Source organism: Caretta caretta, chromosome 1, assembly GCF_965140235.1.
Source record: "Caretta caretta isolate rCarCar2 chromosome 1, rCarCar1.hap1, whole genome shotgun sequence".
NCBI lineage: Eukaryota > Metazoa > Chordata > Testudines > Cheloniidae > Caretta > Caretta caretta.
In genome coordinates, this window is record NC_134206.1 from 267,864,293 (window position 1) to 267,877,633 (window position 13,341).

The 13,341-nt window shown below is 39.6% G+C and overlaps 1 protein-coding gene across 10 annotated transcripts in view; it reads left to right on the forward strand.

Moving 5' to 3' along the window:
* Positions 1-13,341, forward strand: part of ANKS1B (ankyrin repeat and sterile alpha motif domain containing 1B) — a 770,082-nt gene that overhangs the window by 277,356 nt on the left and 479,385 nt on the right. For all 10 annotated transcript variants that reach the window (XM_048835480.2, XM_048835488.2, XM_048835486.2 and 7 more), the window contains one exon: positions 12,197-12,365. In XM_048835480.2, coding sequence (XP_048691437.2) covers positions 12,197-12,365 — 169 coding nt within the window. The remainder of the gene's footprint in view (positions 1-12,196; positions 12,366-13,341) is intronic.

A 13,341-nucleotide genomic window follows, 5' to 3' on the forward strand; every position in this document is an offset into this window, starting at 1 on the left:
TTGTTCTCTCATCCTTTCTTCAGGAAGAGAAGCATATGCTGTGGTGTGTCTTGTTTTGGTTGTATTAATTTTTTATAAGACACATGTTGCTATGTATCTGTTACAGAAGGCAAGGTCAAAGAAATGTCTTATATTTTGAGTAGAAGGTGATGAGGTTTGTGATAGTCTTTTAGTTCTTGGAGAATTCACTCCACAGGCTGGGACCAGCTCCTCCCCCGCAGATTCTGTCTCCCACATGGATGAGCTTTGCCCTTATTGTAGAGAACTCTGTTGTGCCAGAGAGCAAAGTTGTTGAGTACAGTCTTCATCCCAGAGCTTTAGGTGGTCTATTAGCTAACCTGGGCCCAGGCAATGCAGTGCCATGAAAATAAGGACCTAGACTTTGAACTTGATTCAGTAGTACATGGGAAACTTGTGGAGAGACCAGAGAGGCTGAAGACTTCATGCCAAGGTATATCGTCACATTGCTATAGTCCAACTGAGAGGTGACACAGACATGAATGAGTTGATGCCATCCAAACATTGGTCCCTCGATGGTAGTGGTGTGGTTGTATGTGGTGAAAGACAGGTAGAGCTGTGTGTCATCTGCATATTGGTGCCACTTCAGTTGTCTGACCAATTCACCTAGTGGCTGCACATAGATGTTGAAAAGGACTAGAGAGACAATTGATCCTTGTGGGACTCCATGGTGAGGGTCTAGTGGTAGAGGTGAAGTTTCTCATCAGTACTCATTGGGTGCATGCCTCCAGGAATGACTCAAACCGTATTAACACATTACTCTGCACCATTGCCGCCTCTCACATGAGAAGCAGTTGACATGGCTGACCATGTCAAATGCTGCAGATAGGTCCAGAAGGTTGAGAATGGATGTCTGCCCTCCATCCACTGACAGCTGGAGATCATCCATTAGTGCCACTATCACAGTTTCAGTTCCATGTTCTGGCCTGAATCCAGATTGTACTATGTCTAGAATATTATCTTCTTGGCCTTTTTTGCCTTTTCCCAATTGTCTCCCCCTTTTTCTATTTCTGTAGGCTCTCTCTTTCTCTATCTCTCCCCCTCTACATCACAGTTCTATTGAAGTACCTTCTTCCCTCTTAGTTGTTTTTTCTAATCGGAGGCAGGCAGACAGGCACTGGAAATACTGTTGGAACAAGTTGTTGTGTGGTAGTTCATTGAAAATAGCATTTAAAAATCTGTTTTCATCATGATATTGCCAACAGATGGACCCAGAACATTGAATGGTGATGTTCTTGTGCTAGTTCATCTTGAATAGTGTTCATAGGGACTCAGGGGAGGAGTTGTTTGGATTTAAATCAGACCCATTTACGCACTCTCAGTGTATATGGTATCAGCGCTGCTGTCATCCTACTGCAGAAGAAAAGGGGATATGGTCAGAACTTCACCATTCTTGTTAGAATGGACAGTCAAAATAACTTTTAACATAATATTTAGCCACCCTTTTTGCTATGTAGAACACTTCAATAGTAGGAAGTATGTAACCTATTGGTCAGTGTGTATTTATGTGTCTGCATCTGTGACCAATCCACCGTGGAGATGGATCTGTTACAGCTCTCAGCTCCCCTTCCCCTTTAATTTCCTGTATCTCCCTTAGATCCCTATCTGCTATGTCCCCCCCACCCTTCCTTTATCTTTCCATTTAGCTAATCTCCTCCCAACAAAACCCTACCCTAAGAATTTTTAAAAAAGAAATTGTGGAACTAACATGATGTTTGCAAAACATCACTCTGTTAATTCTGGTTATATATTTACTCCCTTTCCCCTGCCCTTTGTCTGTCTTGTCTATTAAGACTGCAAGCTCTTTTGAGCAGGGACTGTTACTCTGACTGTACAGTGCCTGTCTTGGTTGGCCTCTAGGCACTATCATAATACAAATAAATAATAATGATAATATATAATACACACAGATTAATTCATTTTAGGGGTATATTTTGTTCCCTGTTAGGGCCCCTTTACTCCATTCTGACAGAGTAGAGAGGTTTTAAGGGGAACAGAAATAGCCTGCAGGGAACAGCCCCAGCACAAAAGTGGACTAAACTGCTATACCACTTTTTTCCTCTTCTCTATCCAGCATAGTGACATACTAGGGGAGTGACTGGATGGGACAGCGAATGCTAGAATGTAAAATTCTCTGGCTGTTTGGGGCTACTGAACTCCCGCAGCCCCTGCACTCAGAGCTGCTTTGTCCTTTTGCAAAGGCATACATCTGCCTCTGTCTTCTAGGACCCCACTTTGCCACTACCCACCCAATCCCTTCTGGATCCTTGCTTCCTTCATATTCCACTGCCTTCCCAAGTCCTCCATTCCCTCCAAAAACCTTCCCTTTAAGGCTCTTTTATTACTGTTAGACTCCAGGCTACAGACAGGCTCCCTACGCAGAAAGTTAAGAAGCTGCCTCTGATATGTGAAGGCAGCAGAAGACAGCATCCCACAGATTCCTCTGCCTGCAGACCCAGGGGCTGTGGAGGTCCTGATTTTCCTCAGAAGCAAGCTTTTCCAATTTTCACCATAATCAATAGGCTTATGCCCACTGATGTCTAGTACGTTCTTTGAAATTGATTCAGAGTTATCATGTTACATACGAACAAACAGAAAAATGGTATGAAGTTCAGCGTATGAGTGAAGGTGAGATCCGTGATTTTTTTTTTTCTTCATTTTCTTCAGACAAATTTTGCCATGGTCTAACTCCATCAAGAATTATTTTGATTACTAAACTTTAGCCTGGAAAAGGAAGTACAACTCCTGTTCATGAGTTATGCTTCTATGAAACACCAAGCTGTCACTCTGGAGTGTTCCTCTCACTCTGGAGTTACTCACAGCCCTCTGTGCTGAAAGGAATGATTGGAAATATTTTTTATAAAATGCCATGTGACATCAGAGTTTTGAATATGAATGTTTAATATTTGTGTGTTTCATAGCACATAATTGCTGGTTTCCAAACACTATCAGAGTGATTCTGTAAGTGAACAAAATCCTACTTTTGGAAACACCTTTGTAAAACTGCCATAACATAGCTTTTCGTTTTGTCTGCTTGATTTTATTTGAACCCCTTATTCTTTTATTTTCAACTTCAGTTTTGTTCGAGTGATAGGAGCTCTTGAACCTGATTCTCATTTACACTGAACCCCCCTTACACTACTCTGGCAGTGTAAGAACCCCTTAAAATGGTCGTAAATTACATTTATGCCGACTTCAAGACTTTCTGATACTGGCAGAGTGGTGTAAAGGGGCTCTGTTTAGACTATGATTTAAAGGTGTGTTGTTAGATTGTGAAAGATAGCTTGATCTAAGTTACACCTTCTAAAACTTTAGAGTCCTTTGAGCTTTATTTTGACCACTTACCATGTACTAAAGTACATCTTGTCTTGTCTGCGCTAGAGCTGTAGAAGGTGTTAGACTGATTATATCTTTAAATCATAGTCTAAAACAAACCTAAAAGAGACTAAGCCCACATGTAAAGTCTTATGTGCATTAGTCAGCACACTGAACAAAGTACTCTGGATTACAGCAAGTCACTTGTTAATCAGTATTTGAATACAGGTATGTCTACACTGCAATTAGATACCAATGGCTGGCCCAAGCAAGCTGACTCCCAGTCTCTTGGGGCTTGGGCTGCAGAGCGGTTTAAGTGCAGTGTAGGCTTCCAGGCTTGTGCCACAGCCAGAGCTCTGGGACCCTCCCACCTTGCAGGGTCCTAGAGCCCAGATTCCAGTCTGAGACAGGAAGTCTGCACTGCAATTAAACAGCCCTGCAACTCGAGCCCTGAGAGCTTGAATCAGCACTAGCCAGCTGCAGGCTTTTAATTGCCGTGTAGATATACCCTAGGTGAGCCACATTCTCTTGTAATAATGTCTCTATAACGTTTCAAGACACAGATGTAAGGCTCAACCATCTCAGCATCTCCTTTTGTGAATTTGTTTTTCTTGGCCTAGCCATTTACTTGTGGAGTCTTGGGCAATAATCATGAATTTCAATTCCGAACTCTCGGAGAAACCTTTTAAAATTCTTCATTTATTAATTATAATGTATTGACTACTTTTTCTCTTCATGTCTTGCTAAGGTGGGTTTCATGTGGCTAACTGCAGTTATGGTTTTTGATGTCCAAAGTGTGGACTATTTAAAAAATGTCTCAGGCATTATCTTCCGTGAATAAATGCTCATTTTATGTGAACAGGATTGTTCCTAAACATTGTTGTCAGTGATCTGGTGTTTAATAAGTGGGGGTTGTGGGGGGGGGAGGGGGAATGGGATGGCAGAATGAATTTCAGCATTTGTGACAGGTCACATTTAGATGCAAGATTTTTTTTATCCATCTGAATATTACTGGCTAAAACTGGCTTCCTCTCACACTTGTTGTTTATATTGCTCAACTCCCAAATAACCTCCTAGAAGAATTCTTTTTAACATCTTGTGTTCCGCTGATTTTGGAAGTACTGCCTTTAAAAGAATGGTAATCTCATACACTAGCAGCATATGGTGAACAAGTCTGAGTGCCAGCCATGGTCTGTCACAGCTGGCAGGTCTAGGAGCAATGTGGAGATAGTTTAGGTCTTCAGAGGAGAGAGCAAATTATTTCAGTCACTGTAGAGCCTCTCTGGCTGACACAATGAGTGGCATTGATTTACATTTGCAGAGGAAATTGGATCCAAATGTTTTACAGGTAGATTCCTCCCCACTCACACAAGCATGCTATAGAAAGGTCTTTAAAAATGGCTGTGGGTAGGCAAAGGAGACATTAGAATCCTAGAAGACCATTTTCCCTCAAAAATTGGGCTAAAGCCTAAGGACTTGATCATGCTTTATGACACTACAAACATTACCAGGTATGCTGGGAAATGACTTAACATGCTTTTCCATCAATATGTAGTAAGTCATTTTTAAGATGCAGCAATCATCATTAATCTGTGTTACAGTATAGCTGAGAGGTCCAAACTGAAACTGGAGTCCCATAGAGCTATGTGGTAGAAGAAAGGAACTATTATTTACCCTATTTTACAGATTGGAAACTGAGGCTCGGAGAGATTAATTGACTTGTCTAATGTCACACAAGTAGTCTGTGGTAGAGTTAATGACACTGCCAACATTTCAGCTGAAACAGTATGGGTTGTATCTCAAAGATTTTTTGAGATGTTAGCAGCCAGTTTCACAATTTTATTAACAGATAAACCACAAAGATCAATGTCACTGTCTCCCAGCACCTCAGAAATTCCTAGTAAATGCATAATATAGCTATGATTTTTTTCTATTTTTCTGACATTGAGTCAGGGTTACTTGCAGGCAAAGCTGCTGCAAAGAAAACTGGTGTTTACATTTTTTTTTGCTTGTTTCTTGCACTTTAAAAAAAAAAAGAACATAATTTGTTAGATACTGTTCTGGTGCCTCAGGCTGGTCATCCCATCCTCAGCATTACTCATCTCCACTGATTTCAACTTCCTTTAAGAGATCGATCAAAAATCATAACAGAATAGCAGGGGACAGTTAAGAAAATCTTATGAAATATCCAGTGGAACAGCCCTACACATGTGTGGAAACACTCTACTGGCAGCAGACCCATTAATATAGCATTTCATATCAAAAGAAAGAAAGAAAGAAAGAAAGAAAGAGCCAAGTTCTGTGAGATGCTGAGTACTCGCTGCAAAGTGCTGAGCTTCCCAGATTCCCATTAAAGTCAAGGTACTTAGCACCTTGCCCGATAGACCCAAAGCCTATGCATGGATTTAGGGTACATCTCCACTGGAATAAAAGACCCACGGCTGGCCCAGTTCAGCTGACTTAAGCTTGCGGGGCTAAAAATTGCAGTGTCACATTCAGGCTCAGGCTGGAGCCTGGGCTCTGGGACCTTCCCCCTCACAGGTCCCAAAGATCAAGTTCCAAACCAAACCCAAACATCTGCACTGCAATTTTACAGCTCCACAGCCCAAGCCTGGCGAGCCCGAGTCAGCTGACCCAGGCCAGTCATGGGTGTTTAATTGCTGTAGACATAGCCTTAGTTCCTGATTCTCAGACACTTGTATTTGTTTATATGGAATTATTTTTAAACCTAAAGTGTTTACCCAAATCTACTGGGAATAGTTCAAAACCTTCCTTATCCTAGTAATACTGAAAGCAAGAACGCTTTATGAAATAGTCCAAAAAGAAATAACAGGTATGCTATTAATGTCTATTTAAAAAGCTAACAATTCATATACATATGATGGCAAGCAGAACAAAAAAAAACCTTCTGTAGTATTCTAAAATTATGTATATGAGTCATACATGTTTAGAAATAAAAGTATACTTTATAATATAGTTAGTGAGATGGCTGATAATATCTCCAGAGCAGAATATTTAGAAATCCTTGTTTAGATATTCAGTGACTACTTAACACCATTAACTAAAATATTATTAATCGTGCACATTGTAATAGACCTTCTCTTTTGACAACTCATTACAAAACATTATTCCAATTAGATGATTTTAATTAGAGCTAAGCAAATATGAAAATAAAAACATCTGTTCAATAGACAGTAGTGATGAAAAAAGAAAACAAGCTGTTTGAGTGCATTAAAGCTTTGATCCACCCTTGTTTCAGCAAAGAATTTAAGCACATATCTAAGTTTAAGCATGTGAATAATCCTCACAATTAGTAGTGATTTATTTAGAGAATATTGTTTCTAAATAGATACTTTTCTCTTGTTGAAGATGAATTGCCTCTCTGGAGCTGTCCTGTAGTTTTAGTTTTCTAATTCAGTGTGTACATAAGAGTCAGAGGAATTCAGAGTTATTCAGATCTCTATTTACAGTATATGGGCCCAAGCTCGTGCAGTACTGAACATCCTCAACTCTTTGGAGTCTATGATACTTGAGGATCAGGCCTCTTATAGGTAAATGGTTGAAAAGTGGATCACCGAATATGTAAAAGCCACAATGAATAATTCAATAAACATTTTTCAGTGAATATAGTGCATATACAGTTTATGAATATGGCGCTTTCTCAGAGGCTAAAGATCCACTGTTAATACTAATCCCATCCTTTAAAAAGGAACCAATACTCACAAAAATGCAACAGCTTTAGTGCATCAGAACAAAGTGGGTGTCACAGGAGGTATAGATAGACTGGCTCCAACCACTAGGTTGTATTATCTTAGTGGTCAGAACAGCACCAAAAGGAAGAGTCAAAGGCATAGCCGGGAGGCAAGCCAGTGGTCAGAGCCAGGAGTTCAGACATAGGCAGGGACTAGGGCTGGAGCAGAACTAGCAAGAATCAGAACAAGGGCCAGCCAAGAAGCAGGCCGAGTACAGATATAAACGTGGAATACATAGAGCAGCCAGTGTGCTGCTGTTGCTACAGGGTTTAAATGATGATCTGTTGGCTTTTCTGACCAACTGGGGAGCACAGTCAGTTTGAGAGCATTTTTTGGGCCCAGCTGAGCTCACTGGGTTGCCAGGCACTAAGTCTGGAGGCAGCTGAGTTCCTGACAGTGGGAGAGCTGCAGTAGAGCTGCTCAGAACTCATTGCTGCTCTCTGGCTGAAATTAAGAAATGACAATTGGGGCCCAAGGAGGAGGAGAGAAGCATCATACATACCCTCCTTCACTCCCAGCCACTGGTGTCAAGCAAAGTGGTGGTCTGAGATAAAGCAGGGGAGGAGGGAAGAACTGCACAGCTGATTGCTGACATTTGGTTACCTCATCCAGCAGAGAAGTCAGGAAGAGGTGCTAGGATAACAGAGAAGAGGCACTGTGAATGCACAAGAACAGAAAGCACCGTGGATACTCCATGCACACAACAATACACAAAGGGACAATGGCAGCTGTGCCATCGTTGTGTGTATCAATAATTTTCAGATGTCTCAGGAAGTATGCTAACACACTGTCAGGCCATCCTGAGGAAGTGTGGACCAGCTGAATGAGCAGCATGCCGGAGGTCACATTGTATTAGTTCAGAATCTCTTTAGTAGAAACAGAAGTCACTAGGAATCTTTTGATTAGCAATAAAATTAAATAAATTTAGTTTGAGTTTATTGCCTTTATAGTAGAGAATAATTTATGGTTAAAGAAATGCAAACATTTATTTATCCTTCTTTCATTTTTTTTAAATTCCCATGACGTTATGAGGTTTCTGTTGTAGCTCCTTGGGACATATTTGCTGCTAAATACAGTATAATTACTGCCTGGTGCTCTGAATTAAGATATTAGGCAAAAAAATCAAGATTATCAGTATGAATGCTGAAACTTGCTGCTTTTTTATCTTTAATTTTAGTCATATTTATAATTTGAGATATGAAATTGTAATAGCCATACCCATGAAAACATTAATGTAGATAATTAAAATGACAGTGTTTCTTCTATGTGTTCATTTATTTTGATGTTTGAAGAGCTCGTTATCTTGGGAGACTGGTAATAGGACAATCAAGTCTTTCCAACTCTAGATTACTAGTTTGAACCAAACCCAGTTCAGTAGTGACTAAAAGTTGTTGCCATCTGATGACTGATGCTCTCAGTCCAGATCCTGATAAGCAGATGTACAATTAATACACAGCTGGCACTCTTGTTGCTGCTAATATCAGTAATTAGGCCGAGAATGAAACAGGCATGTTGAGCCTTCCAGGTCAAAATTGAGGTTCATGGGGAGGCACAGGTGTGAAGCCTAAACCGTCACAGCCTATGTTGTACCTGTTCTTTGGGTAAACAGGAGTATTCTCTAGCTTCTCTGGTAATTCAGCACTTTTCATGAGCAAAAATTTCATTTTATGATTATTTACTTTGTATTTGAATAGCAAGGGGTGCAATCTACCACTTTTCTTTATTTTTCAGCTTACAAAATGCACATCTTTTTATAATGTAAGGAAATATGAGACTGCTATTTAAATAGATGAGTGGAGAAACCATTATGCCTAGTATACTTGCCTCTTCCAAGGGATCATAAACCTATAGATGGCTCTAAACTGAGAAGGGAGAACCAAGTTAGATATCTGAATTTGTAATTGTTCTGTGTTGCAATTTTTTAGCATGTGAAATACTTTGGATCAAAAAGCTACAGAAAATTGACTTGCAATGACATTGCTTCATTTTGGACTGATGTCTTATCAAGGTTGTGATGTGGTACATATGAAAAAGGGTGTCTAGACTTTCATTGTTTCTCCACCACTGGCAATTTATAAATGGAAAAAAATATTTTTTTAAAGATATATTCTAGTTCACACAGGAACTAATTCAGGGAAGTCCTATGGACTGTGTTATTCAGCCTTTCCCCTGAGACCATGCCTCATGACACCAATATTTTGACCCTAAGCTCCTGCAGAGGAGCTTATAGGCCATCAGTTTTCTCATAAAGAGAAATTTTGGCAGTTTTTAATTGCAGCAGATAAGGCTACCCTGTGAGTTTTCATTCTCGGTACTTCTGCTCTGACTTAATTTTGTACTAGGTAGATTTGTGCTTCTAGCCGCAACTAGCATATATTAATGAACTATTAGCAGATTGTAATAGCTTGACATTTTCTAGGACCAGGGATAAGAATCCTCTATTGTGCCACTAATGTTCAGGTGCTAGAACCATGCATAACTATACTAATTGCTGCATGCTGGCAGGTGGTTCTTATTAGCTCCAATCTGAATATAACAGAATTAGACTGCCTGCCCCTCTAGGGAAAAGGGAACTAAAGACTGAGCTAGAGAAGTTTCTGTAGAAGAACCCTAGGATTAGAAACAAATCTTGTTAAGTTTTCGTTTTGTTGATTTAAATAATAATGTCAAAGCCCAGGAAGAGGGTAAACATGAGCTCTGTGTGCGTGTAGACTATATTCAAAGCAGAGTAGAAAGGTTATCTGCTTACCCATCTGTTCGTATGTTAGGTGAATTTGCAATCCCAATGTTCTGCATGCACAGGAATATTGAAGGAGTTCCAAAAATCAGTCCTTTGCATAGTTGTACTAAAAGACTCCTCGCTTAGATCTAAGTGCTCAGGCACCTTTGCCACAGTAGGGTGAAAGCACCTACATACAGACTACTGAGGCTGTAGCTACTATCCATCTGCAGGTTAGGCTGCCTTATGAAAGTAATCAGACTTATTATTGGTCATTTAAAGCCGCATAAAGCGTTCCCTAAAACCAGGAAAGCATCACCTGTGGTTCCCTGCCATGCAGCCCTGCTCCAACAGTTGTGTAACATGTGACCAAAAGGGAACCCTTCTGGCCTACTGTAATATCCCTCTCCCCTTTGCCAATTGGGATTAATGATTATGGCCCCTTAGTATCAGTGTGGGGGGAATTTAGGAGGAGGACAAATCCTAGGATCAACAAGAGATCACTTCTTATCATATAAGTCCTGGAGACTTACTTGTGCAAAACACTCAAGTGCGTGCATCCATCCCTTTGAAATGAATGGAATACCTTTTTCAAAGATTTGTGCATGAGGTTTGCGCAGAAATTTTCAAAGAAAAGCCACTGTAGTGTATGTCATTCTAGACTAACGTGGTAAATCAGATGAGCAGTAATAGGCCAGCTGGTGGCAGTGTGGTGAATCTGCTGCTGCTGTTCTGACTGGCAACTGATATAGGACAGCCAGGAGGAGAAGGTTCCATGGCAGCTAGGAGGATGACTAGAGGCCTGGAAGAACAAAGATGGAGGTGGCTGCTCAGGGTGACTGAGTTGGAGATTCCAGAGCTGCCTAAGTGAGGCTGGGCCTGTCTCAGTTTAAGAGTAACTAGAGTCCTGTATTTTGTGTGAACAAACCAGTTATACCAGACATAACTCCATGACATCAGCTTCTCTCAACAGAAGAAACTGACCTACTGCAAGGCCCCCAAATAAGAAACCTTCTTGCAACATATTCCTTTTAAACATAATTATGTCACTGCTGAATTGCATTTTAGCAAAAATAAATGGTGCACTTTTGTTCAGATCAGTAGTTTGGCTAAGACCCCATACCAGTACCTCTTATTTAAAGCTATTTGATGCGGGAGTCTGTCCGCCTTCATGAAAATCTTCACAGCAATTACTAGCCCTAGGAAGGAGCCTTGCAAGCCATACATTATTTTTTGGATTATTAAAGAAGTTAATTCCCCTCCATAGACTGCAAACTAGTTGCAGCTGCGTGCCTATCCTTAACCTACACAACTTTTTCAGTTTTAACAGGACACAGTCAATTTATATTATGCCCAAAATTTTGCAATTGAACAAGAAATCTTTTACAAAACCTGAGCCAAATTACATTTCAAAATTATTTTTTTTAACATTCCAATGGAAACAGTTGCTTTTTAGCAAAATACATTGTTTTCTGTATTTGTAATATAAACATTTCAACATTAATAACCTCAAAATGAAATGGGCCATAAACAAAAGTGAAAATTACTTCATTGGGCTAATTGTACTTTAGCATTTTGTGCTGAGTAAGAGGTCTGAGTAGCTATATGGCCTCAAGAAGAGCCATTGCTCCTAGGGTAATCATCTGCTACCGGCCCTCACCGGGAGCAGATTCTTTTCTTCAGATGATCTCTACATATGCTGTGCTACCCTGGCATGTTGAGAGGCTAACCAAAGCTCCACCTCCATTTTTGTACTTTCAGTTTTAATAATATAGAGTATTATGCAAATAGGTGAAGGAATGAGTGTTTCCAATATATGGCTTTTAAGATGACATTGTCCCTTTAGTTCTAAATAAGCTTTTAGATCTTTGAGAGTCTTTGATTAATTAAGCTCAGCCTTGCCTGCAGTCAAATTTAAGAGCCTTGCCTGTATGAATAAACATCAGGGGGCTGCCTGACCATGCTCAGTGGAATTTATTACCTATTATTACTGGTTTGTTACTTTCTAGACCATCCGTGAGATAGATCTAAATGTTTTGCAAGATATATTGTTGAGTGGAGCAAAAGCTCAGAGCCAGCTATCTAGCTGCTGAAAGGAGTGCACTTCTGTGTTTTAAAAAAGGATTACAATTAATATAGGTAAACCTGTAGAAGCATGTTATCTTCCTAAGCAAAAATGATTCTGTGATTAAGGTGACAAGTATGCAAAACTACTGTTCAGATTTTCGAGAAAAAGTTAGATCTAAGTCACCACACCTTGTCTTCTTTTTGGCTAAATAAATTTTTTAGAAAGAGATGAACTCCAATTATGTGGGGTGAATGTCAACTAATGAAGATGGGGGAAATCATCTAATGTCTGGTGTTAGTTACACTTTGAACTCTACTTTTTCAGCCCAAACAGAGAACATCAATAGTATCTTCTCTGGAACTTCACCGACTAAATCACAGCCACGATTATTTTGAAATCAACTCATCCATTGGATATGCAAGCTTTACTTCCAGTCCTTCAGTCAGTCCAGCTAATTTTTCCATTGGATCAATTGAAGAGAATGAACTTTTAGGTAAGAAAACAAATAAATTTCTTATGAAGCTAGGGAAAGGAGAGACATTGGGTACTAAATCAATTGAGCAAGATATCAGTTTTGTACTTGGAAAGGTTTTCATGAGAAGACAGAATGTAGCTTGGTAATGTTCCATATAATTTTAACAGAGTAGAAATTGGCAATATTTGTACGGAATTTTTTTTCCCAACAAAAAAGTGATGCAACATCTACGTTTGACTGGGGAGGGGGGAAGTTTGACTGTGAAAAGGCAAACCTATGTCTGACAATTTTCATGCAACTCTACAAGTGATCTGACACAATCCTACCACTATGATTAAAATATATTAGCTTTTCCTGGATTTTGGTTTTAATAAGTCTAGATTCTTTTTACATAATTGCATGAAGCATTGATATTATATGTGTGTAAAATACATTTAAGGTTTACAATTTCTGTTTGCATTGGAATAACCTAAAGTTCATATTGTTGAAGCAGGGTAAGGGAAAATAAATTGAATTAGAAATTATAAATTTGCCTCAGTAAAGATGGTGAAGGGAAGGCAAATTTCTTATTTCTACTATTGCAATAGAGTAATACTTTATTCTGTTTTAAATGTACTCTAGAGAGGTTTGTTATATATAATGTTATTCCATAAACACTATCTTTATTTAAAAGGGATTGAGGTTGGTTAAGTGTGAGATCGCCCTCCCTCCCAAAGCAAAACCTAAGAAGCAGGGAAATGCCAATTATAGGATGCTTCTTAACTGTACACCAAAGCCCGCAGAGCACATTTACACTGATAGTGACAGACTCTGTGTTATCACAAGGAACTTCCTTCTGCTTCTAGCTGATAAGAAATCACACTACAGGCAGCACATTAATCTCCCTTGCAAGACCCCAATTATGAGTTCATGCTTCCCCCATAAACACACATCAGTTCTAAATATTTGCTTATGTTCCTCAGGCTGTGATTAAGATTTCACATTATACTATGAA